General features: G+C 47.1%; 1 protein-coding gene across 3 annotated transcripts; it reads right to left on the bottom strand.

The window, feature by feature from the left end:
- Window positions 1-699: 699 nt before the first annotated feature.
- Window positions 700-25,551, bottom strand: DHX40 (DEAH-box helicase 40). 3 transcript variants are annotated; one of them, XM_080982944.1, is made up of 18 exons: window positions 25,442-25,551; window positions 24,235-24,436; window positions 23,789-23,934; window positions 23,168-23,287; window positions 21,856-22,086; window positions 19,418-19,484; window positions 18,096-18,227; window positions 17,766-17,865; window positions 16,611-16,697; window positions 14,781-14,963; window positions 14,561-14,641; window positions 12,651-12,808; window positions 10,497-10,611; window positions 9,143-9,251; window positions 7,144-7,238; window positions 5,691-5,760; window positions 3,442-3,670; window positions 700-1,774 (listed from the first exon to the last, which is right to left on the bottom strand). In XM_080982944.1, exons 2-18 carry the CDS (start codon window positions 24,416-24,418, stop codon window positions 1,638-1,640), a joined length of 2,244 nt encoding a protein of 747 aa, XP_080839070.1. In that variant the 5' UTR covers window positions 24,419-24,436; window positions 25,442-25,551; the 3' UTR covers window positions 700-1,637. The 3 variants fall into 3 exon arrangements, with proteins under 3 accessions (XP_080839070.1, XP_080839071.1, XP_080839072.1); XM_080982945.1 differs by lacking the exon at window positions 23,168-23,287; XM_080982946.1 differs by lacking the exon at window positions 3,442-3,670 and having other exon boundaries at window positions 1,642-1,774.
- Window positions 25,552-26,764: the final 1,213 nt, after the last annotated feature.

The raw sequence follows: 26,764 nt of genomic DNA, 5'->3' as shown, positions 1-26,764 counted from the left end.
GCTCACCCCGTTGCGGGGATTCGAACCGCCGACCTTCTGATCAGCAAGCCCTAGGCTCTGTGGTTTAACCCACAGCACCACCCGCGTCCTAGTGCATCGTATATACGGTAGTATAGAGCAGCAGGGATGAAGAACCCTGGGCCTGGGGGCCAAATGTGGTCCTCCACATCTCTCTTTCTGGCCCTTGGGAGACTCCCCAAGCCACATTCCTGGCCAGTCCCTGCTTTTCATCCTCCTTGAGTGTTCTTGCCTGGCTAGAATGTTTCTGAACTGTGACAATGGCTCTTGCTTGCCTGGAGGATTGAAGAAACTGGCCTGCTATTGTACAAAAGTTTGCATTTGTTGCTCCACCCACTTTTGCTTCTGGCCCTGCAGAACCATGGCATCTGGCCCTCGGAAGATGGTGCAGCAAGGAATACAGCCCGTCATTTCCCCAAGGCTGCTGGGCTCATCCAGCAGAGCCTCTCCTTATGTTCTTAAAAAGGCCACACAAAGGAATGGCACAGACTAACCACAATGGTGGGTCGCACAAACACACACCCTTGCTATAGGTAATCCTGCAGAAAAATTGAAGACAATGGAGACCAGTATCTTTAACTCATATTGAAGGTCTCATCTCCAAAAAGAGGAATAGCAGATCCATCCAAGATTGATATCCACTCTGAAGATTCATTGCACACACACATACACTCAAAAAGCTCAGTTTAAGCTGTCAGAGCTTTATAACAAAGGTACAAAAAACCTTTCTTACTCAACAAAAGGGGTGGATATTTTACAACCAAGAATACACACATACACCAGTATATACAATATCGCAATGAATATATTCTTTAAAAGGCTTAATAAAAGCTTTATAACTTCTTGCTTGAACAGTTCACCCAATGTGAGTGTGCGTTTTTAGGAAAAGGTTGCAATGTCATAGGCCACTTTCCAAGCCAAATACCAATAGATGAACAGTGCTTGGAAGCAGCATAGGTAAGAACCATAAATATTTCTAATGCACTCGTTTTTAAAAGGTGGCTCCCCGCCAGGGTTTTGTCAAGTGGCTTTCTCTTCTGATCGCAAAACAACGCCAACAGTTTGATCAATTTTGACATGGAAAACTGTAAAGCAGCTTTTGCAGGGGGAAAGTCCTTGCAAAAGAGACAAAGAGGAGGAGGGCATATGAGAGAGGGAAGTGTGAGAGTCTCTGTATGAGAGAGGAAGGTTTGTGTGTGGTGTAGGAGAGACAAGAGAAGTCGGGGGCTTGTTTGAAGTGTAGCTTGTAATGTAGTTGCCTCCTTAAAAGATAACTGATTTGGCCTCAACACCTTCAGAGGGGTCTCGCCCATGACACGGCAACCACCACAGCACACTTGCAGGCGTTTGCAAGTATTTCTGAGCTACGAGCAGACATGGCAACCTCTCAGCCTCCAAGGAAACTCACTGGGACTCTCTAACTAGAGCTGTCCCTTTGCAGCTGGTCCTTATATACACAGTACAGTGATGTAGCTCCACCCACCCGAGGTATCAGGTGACAGCTTGGGCTCCCCTGGGTCCTTCCTTCCCACCATCTCCATTCCCCCAGCTCTAGCTGTGTAAATTCAGGTAAAACAAGTGTACATTGTGGGTGGCAGGGATGGAGGAGTGCTGCCGGTTCAAGTTTCCTTGGAAGAAGTATTTAATTCCTGCATTCTCTGCTGCTTCCTTTCTAAGAACCGTGCCCGAGCATCACTTATGGATTGGTTATCATTCCTCTTCACCATGTTCTTTGCAGACTTGTCTGTCACTTTTTCTAAAAGAGAAAGGGGGAAACCACACACTAGAAATCAATATTGCAAAATGCAGGGTTTCTATTATTATTATTATTATTGCTACTACTACTATCATTTATAAATTTATATACTGATTATGTGCCAATATGGCTTTTGTGCTGTTTACCACTATAAACTCAATCCATAATTAAACTGCACAATAACATTAAAACATCCTGAATTAAAAAACGATTCTTTTCACTGTATATGTTAAAAAAAAGTAAAAATGAAAACAACAAAATCACCAGCTCACTTAAACAGGTGTGTTTTGAGGATCCGGCGGAATGCCAATAATGATAGGGCCACTCATATTCCAGCAGGGTGGGCATTTCACAACACTGGTTGGGGGGGGGGGGGAAACGCCTCTCTGTTACTACAAGCTGATAATCATAAGGCCAAGGCAAAACTAACAGGGATAGAGAACATTTCTCAGCCCAAGAGGCACATTCCCTTTTGGGAGATGCTCTGCCCATGCACTTCAGCCTTTCCCAAATTAAAATCATAAAATAAAACTACCAACTCAAAGGGGTGATTGGTTATTTCTGCCTGGGGACAACTTTCTCTCCAGCTTTGGTTACCGTGAACCATGCAACAAACTACAGGCACAGATGAAAGATTGTTTATCCAGTCCGGTTTCAAAATCCAAAATGCCAGCCCTGGGCTCCTTTGGAAGGAAGGGGTATTTATCTAATAAATATATGAAGTAGTCAATAAGATTAACATCAGCACAGAACATCATTGCAACGGGAGGGAGAATAGCCACTCAGCCAAACGTCAGGCTAAAGGGGTGCATTGTAACCAATATAATAATAATAATAATAATAATAATAATAATAATAATAATAATAATTTATTTATACCCCTCCCATCTGGCTGAGTTTCCCCAGCCACTCTGGGCAGCTCCCAATTGAGTGTTAAAAACAATACAGCATTAAATATTAAAAACTTCCCTAAACAGGGCTGCCTTCAGATGTCTTTTAAAGATAGGATAGCTGCTTATTTCCTTTACATCTGAAGGGAGGGTGCTCCAAAGGGTGGGCGCCACTACTGAGAAGGCCCTCTGTCTGGTTCCCAATAACCTCAATGAGGGAACTGCCAGAAGGCCCTCTGTGCTGGACCTCCGTGTCTGGGGCTGGACGATGGGGGTTGAGACGCTCCTTCAGGTATACAGGACCGAGGCCGTTCAGGGCTTTAAAGGTCAGCACCAACACTTTGAATTGTGCTCAGAAACGTACTGGGAGCCAATGCAGATCTCTCAGGACCAGTGTTATGTGGTCCCGGCGGCCACTCCCAGTCACCAGTCTAGCTGCCGCATTCTGGATTAATTGCAGTTTCCGGGTCACCTTCAAAGGTAGCCCCACGTAGAGCGCGTTGCAGTAGTCCAAGGAGGAGATAACCAAAGGCACAGGAAAACAAGAAGCGAACTTATACCGAGTCAGACCCTGGTCCATCCAGCTCATTAATGTCTACACTGACTAGCAGTTGCTCTCTGCAGTTTCAATCAGAGGCCTCTCCCTGGCCCCACCTCATGCCTTCTGCTTGCAATCCAGATACTCTGATACCGATTGCACCAGATGCAACTTTGGAGAGGATGCCATTCCACTCCACCAGCTGGGGCCACCACAGAGGAGGCCTTGTTTCAGCTCACCCTTCCTCTTCTGGAGGTCCTCCTTGTTCCTCCATTTGGCCATCTCCTCCTCCGTCACCTCCTCCCGGGCCATGCTGCTCAGCTCGTAAGCGTCGATCTTGTGCAGCCGGGGCAGCAGGTCTTGAACCCACTCGTAGCGGACCGGACACACCATCCTGACGTAAACCTTGGAGGTCACGAGGACATCATGGAAGAGGATCCATTCCAGCTGGGCTTCCTGATCACGGAGCTGTGGGAGACGTGTGCTTTGCAAGTTATCAGAAATGCTTCGTAAAAGATTAGCTTCCTTTCAGGAAGGAGACAGCTATCGATGGCCACTAGCTATGATGGCTATGCTCTGCCTCCAGTTATTCCTGAGCTACATTGTCCGTCATTCCTGATCCCTGACGCAGCTGGCTGGGGCTGATGGGAGCTGGAATGCAGCAAGTTCTGGGGGAAGCCTTTCTCCCCCTCTCAAAATAACAGAACCCAAACAGGGCCATCTGAATTCCTGAAGTTTCAGGAAGGCAAAAGGAAGCAGTTCTTCACATACCTGAAGGAGCGTCTCCACCCCCATCGTTCTACCTGGACACTGAGGTCCAGCGCCGAGGGCCTTCTGGCGAGAAGCCAAGTTACAGGGAACAGGCAGAGGGCCTTCTTGGTAGTGGCACCCGCCCTGTGGAACGCCTTCCCGTCAGATGTCAAAGAGAACAACTACTACCAGACTTTTGGAAGACATCTGAAGGCGGCCCTGTTTAGGGAAGCTTTTAATGTTTGATGGACTACTGTATTTTAATATTTTGTTGAGAGCCACCCAGAGTGGCTGGGGAAACCCAGCCAGATGGGCAGGATATAAATAATAAATTATTATTATTATTATTATTATTATTATTAAACTAAAACAGTAGAATTGGCTCCCGCAGGAGGGCAGGGATGGCACCGATTTGGATGGCTTTAGAAGAGGATTGTACAAATTCATCGAGGACAAGGCTATCAATGGAAAAAGCAGGAGGGTTAGAGTTGCTCTTTTGCTCAGATCCTGCCTGTGGCCTTCCCAAAGGCATCTGGTTGGCCACTGTGAGAACAGGATGCTGGCACAGATAGGCCACTGGCCTGATCCTGCAGGCTCATCTCATGTTCTTAAAGAAAGGTAAAGGTAAAGGGACCCCTGACCATTAGGTCCAATCGTGGCCGACTCTGGGGTTGCAGCGCTCATCTCGCTCTATAGACCGAGGGAGCCGGCGTACAGCTTCCGGGTCATGTGGCCAGCATGACTAAGCCGCTTCTGGCAAACCAGAGCAGCACACGGAAACACAGTTTACCTTCCCGCCGGAGCAGTACCTATTTATCTACTTGCACTTGGTGCTTTCAAACTGCTAGGTTGGCAGGAGCAGGAACCGAGCAACGGGAGTTCACCCCGTTGCGGGGATTGAAACCACCGACCTTCTGATCGGCAAGTCCTAGGCTCCGTGGTTTAACCCACAGCGCCACCCACGTCCCTCTTTAAAGAAAGGTACACCCCGGTAAAAACTGCAGAGAAGCATGTACTGCACTGGCAGCTTCCCGACTTCCTGTCTTAAGGGAAATCCTTGTTATATCCATCTAGCTATCAAGTAACCCCTGTGTGTCTGGCTACAGGACCCCGGCCTGCATGATGAACGACACTGCCATAGCTCAGTGGAAGAACACCTGCTTTGCCTGCAGAAGGTGCCAGGTTCAATCCCTGGTGCCCCCAAGCTAGGTGGGCAAGAGACCCCTTGTCTGAAATCCTGGAGAGTTTGCTGCCGGTCAGGTCTGACTCAGTGGAAAGCTTAATAATAATAATAATAATAATAATAATAAATTTATTTATACCCCGCCCTCCCCGGCCAGAGCCAGGCTCAGGGCAGCTAACAACAGTAAAATTACAGTAAAAACATAATAGGGGAAAAGAAAAAGGAAAAAAAACCCAATTTAAAATACAGGTTATAAGGTGTAAGTTGCCTCGTGCCACATCAGACCACTGTTCCACCCGGCTCAGCATTGTCTCCCTTGACTGGCAATGGCTCTCCAGGGGTTTCAGGCAGGAAAACATTCCCAGCCCTGCCCAGGGATGCAATTGGGGACTGAACCTGGACCTTTTTCTTAAAAAGACTATTTACCTATACCATCAAGTAAAGCCAGGAATGCAGAGAATCTGCTTGGCTGGGCTTTCTTCTTTATCTAAAGAAAGGTTCAACCATTCCATCCCCCCACTCCCCAGCAATTATTAACAGAAGGGGGGATCTTACGGTGGACGAAGGGTGAATGTAGACGGTGCTCCCGTGGCCGTCCATGGTACAGAACGACTTGCCTATGGATCTAAGGGCAAAAAACACAAGAAGAGGTTGACGCAGACTTTCCAAAAACCAGCCCGTACCGCACCACCCACTGAAAGGGACGACCGCATTTCCTTGACTATTTGACAATCCGATAACACCGATAGTCTTTGACTTGGGACTCTGGTCATTTTAACCCCTGCGCAACTGTACTCATTCTACAAGTTTTATGTAGCTTTGTTTCCCCCTCTTTTAATTTTCCATCTGCTGTTATAATTGTCCTATCTGTTTTATTTACACTACAAAATGAATCACAGAGTTGGAAGGGACCCTGAGGATCATCTAGTCCAACCCCTGCAATGCTCAGCTGGTTAGAGCGTGGTGCTGATAATGCCAAGGTTGCCGGTTTGATCCCCGTATGGGACAGCGGCATATTCTATAAGCTCATAGAATCGTCCCTTCCAACTCTACAATTCTACGACTCTATGAGCTTATAGTCTTAACCTCCAATAACATGCTTATTGGCAGAGTACCGCAGCCCTATAAGCCAGTGAACTCCCTTTACACAGTCTCCACTCAAAAACATCAGAGAGCCTTTACTCTGGTATGTTTAAATGTCCTTCCATCAGCAGTTCTGGAGGGGAGGTTCCAAAAGAACTTCCCTGTCGTCAACGTAAGGTAAAGGTAAAAGTAAAGGACCCCTAGACGGTTAAAGTCCAGTTGAGTTTGACTATGGGGTGCAGCGCTCATCTCCGCTGACAGACAGCTTTTATGAGTCGTGTGGCCAGCATGACGAAACCACTTCTGGCGCATGGAACACCGTGAGGAGTGCCAGAGCACACAGAAATGCCGTTTACCTTCCTGCCGCAGCGACACCTATTTATCTACCTACGCTGGTATGCTTTCGAACTTCAGGAGCTGGGACAAAGCAACAGGAATTCACCCCATTGCACGGATTCAAAATGCCGACCTTCTGATCGGCAAGCCCAAGAGGCTCAGTGGTTTAGACCACAGCACCACTCCTTTTCCCCATTAATGTAAATGTCCTTGTGAATCTAGAGAAGTAGAAATGGTAACTCATGTCCTTGTGTGTCGTTCTTTTTACCATGACACAGGTAAGATTTTTACTGAAAATCCTTTTATGGAAATTCCCAGGATCATCATGAGCATTTTCTACATTTTTGCTCCTTTCGGATAAGAACGTACCCAGGGGGAGTGAAACATTGTGCAGCTGCGAGCAAAATTCAACTAATTTCAGCAAACTTAAAATCTCGTTTTCCATGCCTGGCGTCCTATAGTACTATACAGTTATTAGTAATTTTATGGCTATAGTTCTGCTTGCCATTATTTTCTGCAATTATACATAATTTATTTCTGGATATTGGTAATTGACCGTAATAAGGAGATTGATTGTTGAATTCCTTACCTCCTGGCAATATTGGCAAAATAACCTGCACAGAGACATCTTCTCAGGATCTCATTCCTGGAGCCGTCAAAATGCTCTCTTGGAAAGTCTGGCAGCTAAAGAGAGAGAGAGAACCAAAAACTGCCTTACTCAATCTGATGGAAGGTCTTTCTACTCCATGGTGAGTCAACATGAGTCCTCCAACTCCCATCAGCCCCAGCCAGCCTGGTCAACCACCAGGGATCATGGGAGCTGTAGTCCATCAGCAGCTAGAGGGTGCCATGTTTGCTACGCTTGTTCCAGGTCAATCCTCTATTATTTATTTTTATTTATTTATGAAGTTTATATTCCCCCCCCCTTCCACCCAAAAGCATCCCAGGTGGCAAACCCACAAGAAAGCTAAGCCATCTTTAAAACATCCCCCAAACAATTCCTAGGCACATGCAGACTGGGAAAGATCTCTGCTTAAAAGCCGTGTTGGAAGAGGAAAGTCTTCAGCTGGCACCAAAAAGACAACAGAGATGGCGTCTGTCTAATATTTAAAGGGGAGGAAACTCTAAAAGAACACCAAAGGCCTGCTTCATATTTTGTGCAGAGTGAATCTCCTGATGGGATGGTATTTTCAGGAGGCCCTCACCTGCGGAGCGCAGTCATCGACTGGGCATATAAGGGGACAAGACAATCTTGCAGGTATCCTGACCTCAAGCTGTGCAGGGCTTAGTATACCCAAACCAGGTAACTGCAAGCTAGTGCCAGCCAGATTCCTCAGTCTGCTCTCCACGGGCCAATTTTGACAGTAAGTAAAGAGTGCAAGAGATAGTAAAATAATAAAAAAAAAGGTCTAAGTTCAATGAGGCTTGCATTAGCAGCTCTTGAAAATTCAGGAGCGGGGAACCTAAACAACAGCTGTGAAATCTCTGGTGTGTGAAACACTAAATTTGTATTTTGGAATGACTGTTTTAGCAGGCAAAACCAAAGGCAATCAGGAGTTTATTATGTCAGGGAAGGGTGCCAAGCATGAGCTTTGAAATAAAAAATTTAAGGTCATATAAATATATATATATATATATAAAACGTTCATAAATGTACCAAGCAAACACGTACATAAATATATATACCACATGTCTGAAGCAGCACAGGAAAACAGCCCTGAAACCATTTTGACTCCCAAACTGACCAAATGATTTCTCTGCAAGGTCAAGGAAAATGGAAAAACCTCCCCATTGTCTTTTCCTTCACAAATCCTGTCTTAAGGGTATGTCTGTGTATGAATAGGGTGAGTCTGTGACCTGGCTCAGGAACTAACTATTTATCATTACAAAAGACTGGCCAGGCTCCCCAGGGTATCCAATCAAGTAAGCATTAACAAGTACCCTGCCAGACAGGAGGTAAAGAATGCGCTCAGATTTCTGTTGCAGACCACCCTTTCTGTGATATAGGTATGATGTTTCTGGGGGTGGTCTTGGACTCCAGGGCGGGCAATTTAAAATGTCTATATAAGGGCGGGCACACCTTGGTTCGGGGTCCTCCTCCTTCTCCTGCATGCGAAGGGGGCACCCTGTTGCAACAGTTCAATAAAGATCAGGCTTACTAGCTGCTTTGCTTCTCAATATTCTCTGGTTGGCCTCTGTTCTTATCTCCGACCGATGGAGAACCTTGTGTCCCCCATAAGGACTCTTGTGTCCCCCATAAGGGAATAAGGGCAGATTTTCATTTATTAATGCTTTAAGAAGCGTAAGAGTCTTGCAGGATCAGGCCAAATGCCCATCTTGTCCAACGCACTCTTCTCACTGTGCCAAGGGGAAATCTGCAAGCAGGAATCCTGACAGTGGCCGCTGAGAGCTTCCATGAATTCGTCTAACCCTCTTAAAGCCATCCAAGTTGGGGGCCATCGCTGCCTATTGTGGGAGCGACTTCCACAGGGCTAACTGTGCACAGCTCCTTGGGGAAACCTCCCAAGGACCCCTGCGTGACACTGCCCCCCCATCCCAAGACCCCCCACCGCCCAAGGTAGACCCACCTGCTTCAACTTGCTGGTGATCTCCCAGAGCTGCCCTTCCACACTGAACGCCAGCTTCAGTGCTCTCCAGTGGACCCAGTTATCCCGGCACCAAGCAGATGGGGACTTGCTAAGCCAGAGGGAAATAAGCGAGATCAACAAAAGCTGCTGTTTTAAATGGAACATGCGAAGCAAGATTCTAGTCCTCAAGGTTCTGATTTAAAGGCTGGTTTAATAAGAAAGGAAGCCACCTTACACAAAGTTTATCTAGCTCAGTACTGTCTACACTGACTGGCAGCCTCTTCCCTACCAGGTGCCAGGATGTTTTCCTGGATAGAAGATGTAGTAACAAGTGCGAGGAAATTGACATGTGTTCCTTCACCCTCTTTTCCTTCTGGCCCTGCCCACTGCTGACATCTGGCCCCTGCAATGTTGCCCAGAAGGGAATGTGGCCCCCAGGTTGGGCAAAGGCCCCGCACCCCTAATATCTACCCCCCAAAACCTTGAATTCAACCCTACTTACAACCCTCTGACCATCTGCTATTCTGGCACTGAAGCACAAGAGGTCAATTCTTCCGGATATTGCTGGACTACAACACCCATCGTCCTGGACCCAATAGTTGCACTGACAGGGGCTGATGGGAGTTGTAGTCTGACAACACCTGGAAGGTGTGATAGGAATTTTGAGGTCTTAGATATATGGTAATGTTCATAACCGCACGTACACAGATCAGCACAGGAAGACCAACCTGGAACCATTTTGATTCCTAAACTGAGCCAATGTTTTCTCTGCAAGGTCAAAGTGGGAACTCTCCCATTGTCTCTTTCCTCACAAATCCTGTCTTGAGGGTATGTCTGTGTTTGAACAGGGTGTGAGCCTGTGACCTGGCCCAGGAACTAAGTATTTATCACTACAAAAGAATGGCCGGGCTCCCCAGGCAATCCAATCAAGTAACCTGCCAGACAGGAGATAAAGAACAGGAGAAAAACAATATTCAAATTTCTGTTTTAGACCGCCTTTTCTGTGATGTAGGTGTGATGTATCTGAGGGGTGGTCTTAGGTTACACCCCTCTGTGATGTATGTATGATGTTTCTTGGGGTGGTCTTGATCTACAGGGTGGCAAATTCAAAAGTCTTTATAAGGCCTTGCGCACCATTGTTCTGGGTTCCTCCTCCTCTCCTGCGGGTGAGGGGAGCACCCTGTTGCAACAGATCAATAAAGATCAAGCTTACGAGCTGCTTTGCTTCTCAGTATTCTCTGGTTGGCCTCTGTTATTTTCTCCTACCAATAGGGAACCTATGGAAGGACTCTATATGGGCTTTTGGATACCCCATAAGGGGAAAGGGCAATTTTTTGTTTACAGCACTGGGTACCTTGCTTTGCACTGTTCGAAGACATTCAGGAGTGTCGCAAAGTCGTTGCATCCTCCCGCTTGCAAAGACAGCTCTTGGTGTCGGAGCTCAGCTTCTTTCTGAGCCTCAGGATCACCTAAGGAAATACGGTGATGAATGTAAGGTAGTCTTTCTTATGTTTATCCAGGATGGGAATAAGATGGAGATAGTAGCCAGGTTTCTGCAGCACGCAGTGAGGATTCCTGAGTGTTACACGAGTGTTAGATGCAGATTTTGCTGAGTGATTTCATGCAGAACCTTATTGTAATCTTGTTTATATGCCAATAAAGCTTTGGGAATTTGAGAAGTTGGATGAAGTTGGGCATCAATTCCTTTTATTCCAAATTTTCAGGTTAAGTACTTAATTCGTTCTGGAGGTCCGTACTTAACCTGAAACTGTTCTTAACCTGAAGCACCACTTTAGCTAATGGGGCCTCCTCCGTGCTCCGCCGGAGCACGATTTCTGTTCTCATCCTGGAGCAAAGTTCTTAACCCGAGGTAATATTTCTGGGTTAGCAGAGTCTGTAACCTGAAGCGTATGTAACCTGAGGTACCACTGTATATAGTATTATTATTATTATTATTAGACATCCTTAAAAAGTCCGAGACAAAAGCTTAGCAGAACCTGTCACGAGAATTAGCAGTGGGGAAAACTGTGCCTCTGGGCATAGGCAGAGTGTTTTCCCAGTCACTGTTCAGTTGCTACAGCCCAGCTTGTGGCAAGGGAAAGGGGCTAGCTGTGGAGGCACAGGGCAGGTTTTCAAGTTTGGTTTTTTAAAGTGGGCACAGATAAATGATTAAGTAGCCCCCCACCCGCAGCAGCTCCCTTTCAAAGGCACCGCTAGCATGCACTGCTTTTGACTGCTGAGCCAAAGAAACCCAAAGTTAATGTGTTACAGAGATTACCCGGCACCACCAGCGAATGTGGGGAGGACCATCAAAGGACCTTTGTCCTCTAACAACAATCATTCCTATTCAAGCATCACTCCCCAGCCCAGCCCTTTGCCTATTTTTTTCGTTTCCACAGCCGTTACAGGCCTCTGCCATAGCACAGAAAACAGATATTTCCCTCAGTGCTTCTCAGTCTAACCTACCTCGCAGGGTTGTTGTGGGGACTAAATAAGTAGGGAAACACGGATGCCACCTTGAGCTATCAGGTGTTGTTGACTCAAGTAGGACCTTCCACTCTCACAGACACAGCCCTTTTCTGTTTTCTTTCTCCATCTGATACTTAACATTCCATGCCTACTAAACATACTCAGATTGGGCTGGGATTTTGGGGTGGGGTGTGGGCTCCTTGTCTTTTGTTTTAATAATAGCCTTTTGGACTTCCATAATCCCAAGAATTTCCCTGAGCACACTATTATTAGTTAAATAATAATTTATTTATACCCCAGCCATCTGAGTGGCTCCCAACAGAATATTAATGATGATAATTAATAATAATAATAATAATAATAATAATACTAAAGCAATCAAACATCAAACATTAAAAGCTTTCCTAAACAGGGCTGCCTTCAGGTGTCTTCTAAAAGTCAGATAGTTGTTTATTTCCTTGACATCTGATGGGAGGGCATTCCACAGGGCAGGCGCCACCACTGAGAAGGCCCTCTGCTTGGTTCCCTGTGGCTTCACTTCTCGCAGTGAGGGAACCGCCAGAAGGCCCTCGGAGCTGGACCTCAGTGTCCGGGCTGGACGATGGGGGGAGGAGACGCTCCTTCAGGTATACTGAGCCGAGGTCGTTTAGGGCTTCAGAGGCCAGCACCAACACTTGTGTTCAGAAACGTATTGGGATCCAATGTAGGTCTTTCAGGACCAGTGCTATATGTTCTCTTGAGAAACCCTCTTGCTCTCAGCTGCTGTTGGCACTCAACACACAAGTTCGCTATTAGGAGGGTGCCTTTTTAAATTTTTTAATTTGCAAGGCTAGACAGAAGTCACGTTTTCTTGATGCAAAAAATGTGGGCTACCTAGATGCACAAACTTATCATTATCATCATGATCCAGAGTATAACAACCTCGGCTAAGGCCTCCGCAAGGAATGATCCTACCCTAAAAGGACAGTCTTCAGGGGAGGAAATGTGTGTTCTCTGGCTCCACAGCTGCCAACAGCGGCCACCCTTTCTCTCATCCTACCTGGTCGAATGAACACTTTTTCCACTGACAGCATGGCTGCGATTGGAAGCATCAAGTCTTCGCAGCCTAGAGAGGCAGCCTTTATGACAGCACAAGTCAGGTTCGGAGGCAGGGGGAACCGCACCATGAACTCCCCCAGTTTGGTCACGTAGCCTCTCCTAAATTTTGGGAAGAGAGAGAAGATGGGTGGCGGGGGAAAAGGAATGAGGGTTAATCTGGAAATTATCCTTCCGTTAGCCAAACATTAAGCCCTAGGCATGTGATCCCATTCCACAAAGTGACATCAGAGGCGTCACGTGACCCACTGCATAAAGTAGCAAAATGACATCAGAGAAGTCAAGGCTCCGCCCACTTCTGCCCCAATCGTAATTTTATTTATTTACTCTACTAATGAGTTGCAACCCCCTCCCACCATATTCTTGGGAGCAGAAAAAATTAGTAGCAGAAAGAACTTTTAAGTCTGGAAGCAGACACATACTGTATATCGGGGCCTCCTACCTTTTTACGCCTGACAGCACATTTGTATTTTTTGTTAAGAGGGGGAATTTCCACTGGTGGCAGATAACAGAGACTGTGACACCATGAGACCGGTGTAAAACCAAATTAAAAAAAGGTTTATTAAGGTAAAGGTAAAGGGACCCCTGACTATTAGGTCCAGTCGTGGCCGACTCTGGGGTTGCAGCGCTCATCTCGCTTTATTGGCTGAGAGAGCCAGCGTACAGCTTCCGGGTCATGTGGCCAGCAGGACTAAGCCGCTTCTGGCGAACCAGAGCAGTGCACGGAAACACCGTTTACCTTCCTGCCAGAGCGGTACCTATTTATCTACTTGCACTTTGACGTGCTTTCGAACTGCTAGGTTGGCAGGAGCTGGGACCGAGCAACGGGAGCTCACCCCGTCGCGGGGATTTGAACCACCAACCTTCTGATTGGCAAGTCCTAGGCTCTGTGGTTTAACCCACAGCGCCACCCGCGTCCAAAAACAGCAAAGCTTGTGGGTGTTTTTTCTGCAGGCAGAGTTCAAACTGCAGCTTTTCTCCTTTTGTAGTAAGGACCAGCTGCAACCAATCTGCCCAAAGCTCCCATAAACAGTTCTTAAAGGTACAAACATATTTACTGCTTCTATGGAGAATGATTCCCAACATTTTTGAGCAAGTGCACCACTCCCTCTGGTCATTTCTCACCCGCCCCCCACTCCTCCAGATCCCAATCCCAATCCACACACAACCCACCCGCATCCCAACACACACACAATTTGCTTCACCGAGAGATCTGGGTAACAGTCAGATTCAGCAAAATGAAACCGAGCTGTGAAAAGTGCATTGGAGCTGAAAGAGGAAGTGGGAAAGAGAGTCACTCTTCAACTTCCTCCTTCAGCTCTATGAACTATTCAAGAGAGAGAGAAAAGTAACCACACTCACCACCCCACAACTAAAGGGACACCTGAGCAGGGTGGGGGTGCCCAGAGGCTTCCTGGGTGGCAGAGGAAGACTTCACAGGTGCTATTGCACCATCCAGGTGGCCCCTGTACAAAATATGCTCTATTTTAATCTGCTATTGTTGTTTCTATAAAATAATAATAATAATAATAATAATAATAATAATAATAATAATTTATTATTTATACCCCACCTATCTGGCTGGGTTTCCCCAGCCACTCTGGGCAGCTCCCAACAGATAAATATTTTTATTGATTTTTAATTTCAAGCAACACAGGGAATAAGAGCTTAGTAGTTTTTTTCAAAAAGAAGAAAATATCAGCAGATAGCTGTAATATGAGATGTTCCAGTAAAAGTTCCATGTGTCAATGGAGAGTGAAAAACGACAATATCTTGTGCATGGGAGGTAAACATAATTTAAGAAAATTACAGGGAAAATAAATGTACAGTGTGTACACAGGTGCTTAAACTTACCGGTCAATAGCACTGCATTGATAAAGCTCCTTGAGAGCTTCCAGAATACGTCTCTCTTCTGGGCGATCCAAATAAGGAAACCTAAACAGAAAATGGGGGGAATCGAGTCACCAAAGGTTGTGGGATTCCTTAAAAAGAAGTGAAGCAACAAGATCGCCAATCCTCTTCCCTTCCCCACCCCCGCGACTCCCCGTTCAGCTCGTTGGGCAGGATGGGCTACCTGATGACATCGTGGATAGCAAGGCACTTCAAGGTCAGGATGACAGACGTCAAGCTGGTTCGCCTGATCTCTGGAACCATGTGGTCGGGCATACACTGCTCCCAGAATTCCTTGCTGTACACCCGGTAGCACTTCCCAGAAGATGTCCGTCCGGCTCGGCCAGCTCGCTGCAATGCTTCGCTCCTGAAAAGAGGATCATTAACTAATGATTATCAGTATATCGGCGGATAACTAAATAACTTAGGCTTCAAATATGTGAAAGACTGCCTCCTTCCCCACAGGCCCTCTCAAGTGTTAAGCTCAGCAGAGGGGGCCTCTTGGGAGCAACAGAAAATTATTGTTTCGACTACAGTTAACGCACAGCCGAGGGACACGGGTGGTGCTGTGGGTTAAACCACAGAGCCTAGGACTAGCCGATCAGAAGGTTGGCAGTTTGAATCCCCGCAACGGGGTGAGCTCCCATTGCTCGGTCCCTGCTCCTGCCAACCTAGCAGTTCGAAAGCACCTCAAAGTGCAAGTAGATAAATAGGTACCGCTCTGGCGGGAAGGTAAAAGGCGTTTCCATGCGCTGCTCTGGTTCGCCAGAAGCAGCTTAGTCATGCTGGCCACATGACCTGGAAGCTGTATGCCAGCTCCCTCGGCCAATAAAGGGAGATGAGCGCCGCAACCCCAGAGTCGGCCACGACTGGACCAAATGGTCAGGGGTCCCTTTACCTTTAATGCACAGCTCCACACTACTTCAAAGAACAGAATTTGGAAAGAGAGAAAACAACAGCGTTCCCTTTCCGTGTAAAACATGGGTAGGCAAAATAAGGCCCCGGGGCCAGATCCTGCCCAATCGCCTTCTAAATCCGGCCCACGGACGTCCAGGAATCAGAATGTTTTTACATGAGTAGAATGTGTGCTTTTATTTAGAATGCGTCTCTGGGTTATTTGTGGGCATAGGAATCCGTTCATTCTCCCCCCCCCAAAAAAATATATATAGTCCGGACCCCCACAAGGTCTGAGGGACAGTGGACCAGCCCCCTGCTGAAAAAGTTTGCTGACCCTTGGTGTAAAACAAAAGGGTCCTCTCCTTGGCTGGGGGTTTTAAGCAAAGGGTGGGCAGCTGTCTGAGAGGGGCTCAGCAGTTGCAAGATTCCTGCCACTGACCAGAGGGTTGGATTGCATGACCTCTGAGATTCCTTCCGAAATTCTACAAGGCCAGGATAAAATGGAATGCAGTCAAATGAACAGAGTTATATGTGTGATGTTATATTAGTAACTAGAAGCAACGTATCCAGCATTGCTCGAGAAGTCTAAAAAACTCATTTTAAAAAATCAAGGCAGTTGTAAAATCAGGGGTTAAGATCAGCACGGTTTCAAGAGGTTCCCATCCAGTTTGAAACCACGTGCCCCCTGCTTAGCTTTGCAACCGTGCTGGCAGTTTTACCGCCGCATGAAAATTTTGATCATGGTACCTTAAGAGGTGTGTCTAAATGCATATTTAGCAGACCCACAACTTTCCAAAATATATAACAGACACAAATATATAATAATATTTGTAATAATAATAATAGTTACTACCAACCAAAAACCTGAACCTGAATTTGCTTATTTCCTCCGCCCTCCCAGCCCATTTTCCTTTTGTGTTGTGCCTTTTTAGATTGTAAGCCTGCTGGCAGGGGCGATCTTAAAAAAGATGGCTCTGGGTGCCTTCCTTTTGGCTGAGGAGCAGAATTATAACAAATAAATTAGCTGCAGCAGCCTGTGGAGAAATTACAGGTTCCATAAGAAAGGCTGTTTCCTCTAAAATGGTGAGAAACAAACCCCACAGTACCTCAAACTTACTTGGAAATGGGGACAACTTCCAGTGTGTCCAAGCCCACTCTCGGGTTGTGGTTTAACTGCTTCACAAACCCGCTGTCCACCACGTACCTTAAAGAGAAGCTCAAATGTGATCCATGCATTCAACCATCACAGCAGGCCTAATTTCACATCGGCCCCTTAAACCAGCAGTGGGGCACCTTTTGCTGCCTGAAGCCCGCATTCCGTGGGCCTGCTTTTGGGGGTGGAGCCACATGTCACTAGTGGGTGGGGTCAGAGGTGAGCGGAGAAACAGAAGCGACTCTTAATTCTGTGCGGCAGGGACCTATCTGTACCATATACATCTAAAGCGGTATCCTGCCACTTTAAACTGCCATGGCTTCTTCCCCCAAAGAATCCTGGGAGCTGTAGTTTGTTGAGGGCATCAAGAATTGTTAGGAGACCCCATCCCAGGGTGGTTTAACAATCAATCCCTCTTCCCTGGGAACTCTTTATTTATTTACTTGCAAATTTATAACCAGGGACATGGGTGGTGCTGTGGGTTAAACCACAGAGCCTAGGACTTGCATACCAGAAGGTCGGCAGTTCGAAACCCCACAACGGGGTGAGCTCCCGTTGCTCGGTCCCTGCTCCTGCCAACCTAGCAGTTCGAAAGCACGTCAAAGTGCAAGTAGATAAATAGGTATCGCTCCGGTGGGAAGGTAAACGGCATTTCCGTGCGCTGCTCTGGTTCGCCAGAAGCGGCTTAGTCATGCTGGCCACATGACCCGGAAGCTGTACGCCGGCTCCCTTGGCCAGTAAAGCGAGATGAGTACTGCAACCCCAGAGTCGGTCACAACTGGACCTAATGGTCAGGGGTTCCTTTACCTTTACCTTTAAATTTATAACCCATGCTTTCGTAAAATGCGACAGCCAGTGTGGTACAGTTGTTAAGAGTATTGGGCTAGGGGTCTGAATCCCCACTTAGCCATGAAGTTCACTGAGAGAACTTGGGCCAGTCATGGTCTCTCAACATAATCTACCTCACAGGGTTGTTATGCGAATAAAATGGTGAAGGAAGAATCATGTGAGCTCGTAAGGGGGCGGTATCAATTTTGGCCTGCCATCCAAGTTACCCATCCCGCTGTTTTCAGGCCTCTGCCTCATTCTCCTGGTCAAAAAATACCCCAAACAGCTAACCTGATTCCATCAATTGTCAGAGAAGTTGCGGCAATATTTGTGGCCACCACACACTTTCGGATTCCTGGAGGAGGAGGGAGGAATATTCTCCTTTGTTGATCTGGGGGGTTAAAAAAGAGTTGGAGAGACCTTGAAACAGATGTCTGTCATTGGTTCTTCAAATGGGGTCATGGGGAGGAGAAATGAGGCTGTACCTTTTTGCCCAGTCACCTGAGTTTCAGAAAGGCACTGCCTGGACAGCTCCGAGTCCTAAGGACTAGCAACTTGGTTGGTTGGCTGGCTGGTTTGTAATGAAAGTTGAGGTTCTCACAAAGCAGAACTCAGACTCACCTGTTGGCATGGAGCCATATAATGGCAATATGAGCAAGCCTTCAACAGAGCGATCCCTTACATCGAATTGGTAATCGATAGACTCTGCTTTTTGGAAAAGCAACTCGCAGGTTTTCTCAATCTCGGACTGGCCTAAAAACAAAAAGAGAAACAAGGAGGTCTTTTATGGGGGGGGGCAGAGGGAAGGCTCCCAAATTGCAAGCCTGTTTTTTTAAAAAAATGTCTAGCTTTAGCCAGATTCTGCTCTGCATTTGGAACTACAGGGAACCAGGCAGAGGGCCTTCTCGGTAGTGGTGCCCGCCCTGTGGAACGCCCTGTCAGATGTCAAGGAAATAAGCAACTACAGTAGTACCTCGGGTTAAGTACTTAATTCGTTCCGGAGGTCTGTTCTTAACCGGAAACTGTTCTTAACCTGAGGTACCACTTTAGCTAATGGGGCCTCCCGCTGCTGCCGTGCCGCCGGAGCACGATTTCTGTTCTTATCCTGAAGCAAAGTTCTTAACCCAAGGCACTATTTCTGGGTTAACGGAGTCTGTAGCCTGAAGCGTCTGTAACCTGAAGCGTATGTAACCCGAGGTAACACTGTATCCTACTTTTAAAATACATCTGAAAGCAGCCCTGTTTAGGGAAGTTTTTAATGTTTAATTCCGTATTGTGTTTTTAATATTTGATTGGGAGCTACCCAGAGTGGCTGGGAAAACCCAGCCAGATGGATGGGGTATAAATAAATTATTATTATTACTATTATATACACTCACTGCTGAAACGCAAGGGGCTCCATATGCATTGACACCCCACCGGCTTCTGAAGATGCACTTGTTTAAGCAGACACTCCCCTTGATCCCCTAACCTGGAGTCACCTGTTTTAATTGCTGCACTGTTTTTTACAGGATAATTTTATTGTGTATTTTAAATATGGATGTTTATATATGAATGCCTGTGTAATGGGGTTTGTTTGGGGGTTTTTTTGCATGTTGCAAGCTGCTTATTTTTAGTCTTTATTTGCATTAAGCTGTGCATGTTAATAAATAATGAGCTGTATTCCACACTAATCAATCTCAAGAGGAGACCCATTGAAATCAATTGACTAATGGAGGAAAATCTGCTTCCATGAGTCTACTCCGAGAAAAAATTAGTCGGCTACAACGCAATAATATAAATAATAAAATTATAATACTCTGCTGCACAGTGCAAAACCCAGGTCACTCAAGAGAATCCAACACACTCATCGTCTGACGAGAGCCTGCTAGCACCCAGGTGAGTTTTTATTAATATTGTAATTTCACCATCAAAAGTGGTTATTTTGCATGGGAAATTCTCACCTGTTAGAAAAACCAGGATGTCTCCGGCTGAGCCGCTCAAGTGGATATCCAAGGTGACTTTTACAGTCTGAAACAAGCAACATTAATAAGATTAGGACTGGCTGAAAATAGATCCCCCTTTTCATGCAAAGCGTTGGAAGCCGTTTCCCTTCACACACACATGTACTCACGGCCTTCCTCTGCTGTAAAAACCAATGTGGGGAAAGCTACACTTTGCCACCTGAGGCTTTGGGCTGTGGGCAACCCACGCTTCCTTCACAGGCTCAGAAATGCTCTCCAGCAGCCTGGGGGAGCCCACAGACCCAACAGGAGCTGCTGAGAATTCAAAACCTGTTCCTAGCCATATAAGCTCCACCCCTTGATCTGCATAGCCCCACCCCCAAATTCTATTTTTCAGCCACAGCCCATCATAACTTAGAAGAGGAGAAATAATGCATTCATTGACACTTCAGAAGTCCTGGGATGCATACTGCATTCACCAAGGCCACATTCACACATCTACAGCTCTATAGTATCACTTTAAAAAGGTCAAGGTAAAGGGACCCCTGATTGTTAGGTCCAGTCGCAGACGACTCTGGGGTTGCGGCGCTCATCTCGCTTTACTGGTTGAGGGAGCCGGCGTACAGCTTCCGGGTCATGTGGCCAGCATGACTAAGCCACTTCTGGTGAACCAGAGCAGCGCACGGAAACGCCGTTTACCTTCCCACCGGAGCGGTACCTATTTATCTACTTCCACTTTAACGTGCTTTCGAACTGCTAGGTTGGCAGGAGCAACGGGAGCTCACCCCATCGTGGGGATTCGAACTGCCGAACTTCCGATTGGCAAGCCCAAGGCTCAGTGGTTTAACTCACAGCACCACCTGTGTCCCAAGCGTCATAGCTTGCCCCAAATAATTTTGGGAGCTGTAATTTGTTAAGGGTGCTGAAAGTTGTTAGGAAACCCCTATTCCCCGCATAGAGCTACAATTTTATTTATTATCATTATTTATTAAGTTCCCAGGGTGGTTTAACAACCAATCCCTCTTCACAAGAAGTCTGAGAATTGTAGCTCTGTGAGGGGCATAAAGAACCTCCTAACAACTCCCAGCACCCTTAGCAAACTACAGCTCCCAGAATTCTTTAGGAGAAGCCATGACTCTTTAAAGTGGTATCATAGTGTTTTAGATATACCAAGACAGTGCAGGAAATGGCAAAAAGCCTTTGTAGGTCTAGCCATTTTCCTTGGTGACCCCGTGGAGGACCATAATGCAGTGGTAAAGCACTGAAAAGTTTAAAAGGTTAAAAAGAAGGTTTTAAAAATCCTTAGCATAAAGATTAAAACCTGTATAGGTAAACACTGAGAACGGCTGTTGAGTTCCCTTTGAAACTGATTTACAATTCTTGGGTCCCCAGAGAATAAAACAACACTAAAAAGGGCCTTGCCCCCTGATAAATTAGATAGCTGCTGAACCAATACCACCACTATCACACAGAAAGAAAAACAAACAAACCCCAGTCAAACCATTAAAAGAGCCTGCGGAGCTCAGCCAAGAACGACCTTTCTCGACGCCACCTTGGCTGGAAAGTCCAGAGGCCCATAATGAAGAAATGATGATTAGATGTGATTTTAATCCACTTCCAGAAAAGATTAACAGGCAAGGTGGGAACAGCCAGAGGTTGTTAAGGCATTGGAAAGGTGCTTTCCTCACCAGAACAGAACACAGGAAACAGCCGGACCAGGTCGGAAAACTTCTCCATTTTGCTCAAGGTTGTCTACACTGCCTGCCAGCAGCCCTCCAGGCTTTCAGACAGCAGGACGTTCCCAGCCCCTACCTGGAGATGCTGGGGTTGAACTTGGGACCTTTCTGCAAGTGAGGCCGGCGTTGCTTACCGCTAAGCCACAGCCCTTCCCAATGCTACCAGCAAGTACCGTATTTTTCGCTCTATAGGACGAACCTTTCCCCCTCCAAAAATTAAGGGGAAATGTGTGTCCGTCCTATGGAGCGAATGCAGGCTCCTTGCCTTCAGCGATAGCAACGCGAAGCCTCCAAAGCGCAGAGGGAGCGCTCCCTCCGCGCTCCGGAGGCTAAGCGTTGCTTTCGCTGAAGCCTGGAGAGTGAGAGGGGTCGGTGCGCACCAACCCCTCTCGCTCTCCAGGCTTCAGGGATAGCTGCCTGAAGCCTTTGGAGCGCAGCGGGACCTCGCGCTGCGCTCCAAAGGCTTCGGGTTCCTTTTACTGAAGCCGGGAGAGCAAGACTCTCCTGGCTTCAGCAGAGAGGGAGAACTGCATCGCCCCTTCAGCAAAGCGAAAGGAGAAATGGAAGGGGCTCTGTTTCTCCTGCTGCTTCGCTGAAGGGGGGCTGAGCAGAGAGGGGGAGAATTTTTTTTCTTGTTCTCCCCCTCTAAAACAAGGTGCGTCCTATGGTCAGGTGCGTCCTATAAAGCGAAAAATACGTTACCTCTGTAACATACGCAGAGCCGTCAGCATCCCTCGGGCCCACCAGACCACAGAACCTCTCCTCCACCGGATAGTTCCTTCCAGGGATGTCCACCACCGGGCAGTGATTGAAGAATTCAGAGAACTTGTCCGTGTCCAGAGTGGCCGACATCACCACCACTTTCAAGGGCCTTTTTCTCTCCGGCGGCTTCTTCCCTTGAAACATTTGCTTCAACAGGCCAAACAGGATATCCTGGAAGCGGGAGGGGATCCAAGCATCTAGTCATCGTTAAATTCCCAGGGATAAAATAAGAGGGTCTTCACTCTTACAAGCCTTCCACCCGGACACACACACAAAAAACCCACAGCCTGCTGCACATCAGGCCAATGGCCCATCTAGTCCACCATCCTGTTCTCACAGTGGCCAACCATTTGCCCACAGGGAACCCTCAAGAATGATTCGAGCACAACAGCACTCTCTCCCTTCCTGTGGGCTCCAGTAAGCGGCATTTGGAAGCACTGCTGCCTCCTGCCGTAGAGGCAGAACATAGCTATTGTGGCTAGTAGCCACCGATAGCTTTTGCCTCTGTGAATTTGTCCAGTCGTCCTTTAAAACCATCCAAGTTGGTGGACATCACCGTCTCCTGGGTAAGCAAGTTCCACAGTTTAACTGGGCACTACATGAAGAAGCAATTTATTTTCCTCTATCCTGAATCTTTCATCTGCATTGGATGTCCACGAGTTCTACAGGGAACCAGGCAGAGGGCCTTCTCGGTGGTGGCGCCCTCCCTGTGGAACGCCCTCCCACCAGATGTCAACGAGAACAACAACTACCAGACTTTTAGAAGACATCTGAAGACAGCCCTGTTTAGGGAAGCTTTAAATGTCTGATGCATTACTGTATTTTAATATTTTGTTGGAAGCCGCCCAGAGTGGCTGGGGAATAATAAATTATTATTATTATTATTATTATTATTATTATTATTATTACTACTACTACTACTACTGTTAGGGAGAAAAACTTTTCTCTAGCCACACTCTCCATGCATAATTTTGCAAACGCCTATCATGCTCGCCTTTTCCCCAATCTAAAAAGCCCCAAATGCTTTCACCTTTCTCCCTAGGGGAGTTGCTCCCACCCTTGGATCATTTTGGGTGCCATTTTCAGGCCCTTTCCCAACTCTACAACGTCCTTTTTTTGGAGGTGAAGCATCCAGAACTGTACACAGTGTCCCAAACTGTACACTTGCTTCCCCTGCCTAGTCTCCTGCAGGCGATTTCTAGGCAACCAAGCGAGCATCTCTTTATAAGCCCATTCTGGCTTAGTTACCCACCGTGCTCAGACTCCGCTCGTGAGCTTCGTCAAGAATGACGATGCTGTATTTGGTGAGGTGTGGATCTGCCAGTATCTGCCGTAAGAAGCAGCCGTCCGTCATGTATCGGATAGAAGTATCCTGTGTGGTTTCAAGATCAGGCATTTGGTTAGCGCACATGTGGAGAACCTTTCTCAACCCGAGAGCCGCATCCCTTCCGGGGCACCGCATGCCAGTGGAGGGCAGGGCCAGAGGCAAAAGTGGGTGGAGCAACAAATGTACACGGTTGTCAGGGCTGGCTGGATGCCGAAGCATAGGGATCCCCTAGCGAAGCCGCAGAGGAAGAAGGCTTGGACCCAGAAGATTGGTGGTGGGACACAGAAGAAAGATCAGAAGAGGGAGAAAACTGGGGGGTGGAAGACACAGAAGGCTTGAAGAAGAGCCAGACACAGGGAGTCCTCCAAGGACAAGACAGGGTGCAGAGGGACACACTTGGAGCTCAGAATCTGAAGAAGTGGACAGACGCTGCGACAGCTTCACAACAGCTTCCTGATCCCTCTGCCTTGAGCTCCCCTCCCCCTTTGACTCAGAGGCGGCGGGGGATACAAGATAAAGTTTGATAAGACTGATTCCGACTCGTACCTCCGAGACACATTCATCAAAGCGAACCTGATACCCCACGATGCTCCCTAAAGGGCAGTCCATCTCCTCCGCCACCCTCTGAGCCACGGACGTGGCAGCCACTCGCCGTGGTTGTGTCACGCCAATCGTCCCGTGCTTGGCAAAACCTACAAAAGGGAGCAGAAGGACTTGTGAAGTTGCACAGGAAGAGGAAAGAGACTGACTGGACTAACAACCCTTAAAAAAAGAAAAAGCAGCAATTCATTATTTATGTGGAATTGTCAGGATAAAGGACACAGACCCCTCTGGACAGAGAGACATGTGTAATCCATATATTTTGCTCTATAACTCCCGTTGGTTCCAGGAGGCAGAGCCATGCTGCCTGGGGCTAATGGGATTCATATTCCAAAATGCAATAAAGGAAAATATAGACACTGCTTTTACCATATAGAAAAATATATGGTTACCTTCTTCAAATAAGTATTTTGGAAGCTGGGTGGTTTTACCACTGCCTGTTTCGCCCGTCACTACAATAAATGAGTTATCTCGAACAGCCTCAACTAATTTCTTCCGGTATCTGCAGATTGGCAGAGAGGCAAAGCCCAGATCATCTCTCCTTTCTCGTTGGTGCAATTTGGATTTTCGTTTCATCTGTACAACACAGCAGGGCTAAAGAGAGAGATATAAACACGCCATGATCAATGATGCAACTCCAGATGTCATCTGAAGGCCACAATTCTAAACACAGTGGTACCTTGGGTTAAGAAAATTCGTTCTGGAGGTCTGTTCTTAACCTGAAACTGTTCTTAACCTGAAGCACCACTTTAGCTAATGGGGCCTCCTGCTGCCGCCACGCCACTGGAGCATGATTTCTGTTCTCATCCTGAAGCAAAGTTCTGAACCCGAGGTAATATTTCTGGGTTAGTGGAGTCTGTAACCTGAAGCGTATGTAACCTGAAGCATATGTAACCTGAGGTACCACTGTAGACTTATTTGGGAGTAAGTTCCATTGAGCACAGGAGTACTGAGAGCTGTTTGTTTGTTGTTTATTACATTTATATCCCACCTGTCCTCCACAGAGCTCAAGCATGCTGAGTGGGGAAGTGGCACCTGCTAGATGTGTTTGTCAACAAGCTCAGAATCAGCTCAGTAAAAAAGAAAAAAGGGAGGCAGCCCTACACACAACCTCTAGCAGGAACTGGCCTGATACAAATAGTTCACCAGAAGCAATGAGGAACTGACAACCCTCCAGATCTTACTGGGCTACAATTCCTTTTCCCCTCGGCCACTGACCATGCTGGCTGAGGCTGATGGGAGCTGGAGTCCAGCAACACCTGGAGCACCGCAGCTTCCTCACGCCTGCTCTGACTGGCAGCCGTTGCCTTAAGAGTCTCAGATCGAGAAAGTCTGTCCCAGCCACGTCCGACCTGATCCGATTTTTTAAAAAGCCAAATATTGAACCTGGGACTTTTCATAATTGCAATAACCCGCCCTTCACCCTAAGGTCCCAGGGCGGATTACACAATATTGACAACACTTTTAAATCACAAAAGGTGGCTCCTAAATACAGAACACCTCCAGTGTTCTATATTTAGCAAAAGCCCCCCTTCCCATACCATTAAAGGGGGGCGAAACAGGAGCCCCCCCACCTTCTCCCTCCCTGAGCACACACACCTTCTGCAGGTAGAAAACCACGTGGCCCGGCTGGAGGCGACTCTTCCCCCCCTAGTCCAACCCCCTCCGATGCAGGAATCTCAGCTCAACTCTCCCAACTCAAAAGCAGCAGGGAAGCGGCGCGCGCCTATGACGTTGGCGGCCTCCCTTCACAAGCCACGCCCACCGCACCAAGCCACGCCCACCACTTCATTTTCTTGGATCTTGCTGCTGGGACATTAGCGATGCAGCGGCTCTTGCGTGCTCGGCAATTGCACTTGCTTTGCAAGAATGGCCAGGCAACCCATAATATCCTATTGGGATTTTGAAAATCCTCTGCCCTTACTAGGATCTGCTTTGCACGCAGAAGATGCCCGGTTCAACCCCACCGGCATCATCATTGGGATGCCAACAATCTGGAGACTGTGCCGGATTTACATACGGCCCGAGTGGGCTGCATCCCAGGGCCTCATTATAATCTCTTGCCAAATTATTATTTTTTAGAAAACAGACTATTTTGTTGTTGTTGTTGTTTAGTCATTTAGTCGTGTCCGACTCTTCGTGACCCCATGGACCAGAGCACGCCAGGCACTCCTGTCTTCCACTGCCTCCCGCAGTTTGGTCAAACTCATGCTGGTAGCTTCGAGAACACTGTCCCACCATCTCGTCCTCTGTCGTCCCCTTCTCCTTGTGCCTTCCATCTTTCCCAACATAAGGGTTTTCTCCAGGGAGTCTTCTCTTCTCATGAGGTGGCCAAAGTATTGGAGCCTCAGCTTCAGAATCTGTCCTTCCAGTGAGCACTCAGGGCTGATTTCCTTCAGAATGGAGAGGTTTGATTTTCTTGCAGCCCATGGGACTCTCAAGAGTCTCCTCCAGCACCAGAATTCAAAAGCATCAATTCTTCGGCGATCAGCCTTCTTTACGGTCCAGCTCTCACTTCCATATTATTATTCCCCTCTGAATGCTCTGTTTACTTTTGTAAACTTATTAAAAGTTGTAAATTTATCAACAATATTTTCATCAATGCTAAAATTTCAGCGAGGTTCTACTTCCGTTGAATAGGTAAAGATGAGGACGAGGTCTTACTTATTATGATGCTATTAAATTTGGTCCTCCCAAGGTCTCCAAGCTGCCTTAATCCTGGGCTGCCTGGAGAGAGGTGCTGCCAGCTAATGTGTCTACATTAATGTGTCAATATTGTCTAATATTGAGCTAGACAGATGTAATGATGATGTAACTCGGTTTAAAGTAGCTTCCTGTGTTCCTGTTTAAATCAGCTTTTAATGCAGAACCACTCAGTCGGTAGAGCATGAGACTCTGAATTTCAGGGTTGTGGTTTCGAGC

This window comes from Podarcis pityusensis (genome assembly GCF_964106645.2).
Source record: "Podarcis pityusensis genome assembly, chromosome: 15".
NCBI classification, from domain to species: Eukaryota; Metazoa; Chordata; class Lepidosauria; order Squamata; family Lacertidae; genus Podarcis; species Podarcis pityusensis.
This window is presented reverse-complemented; position numbering and strand designations above follow the sequence as displayed.

Coding starts and splice junctions, on each gene's coding strand:
- DHX40 (XM_080982944.1), bottom strand. CDS start 24,418: ATGAAACGAAAATCCAAATTGCACCAACGAGAAAGGAGAGATGATCTG. Junction 23,935..24,234: donor AAAATACTTATTTGAAGAAG/GTAACCATATAT, acceptor TCCCTTTTGTAG/GTTTTGCCAAGCACGGGACG. Junction 10,612..12,650: donor AAAAGTGTTCATTCGACCAG/GTAGGATGAGAG, acceptor GTATTTCCTTAG/GTGATCCTGAGGCTCAGAAA.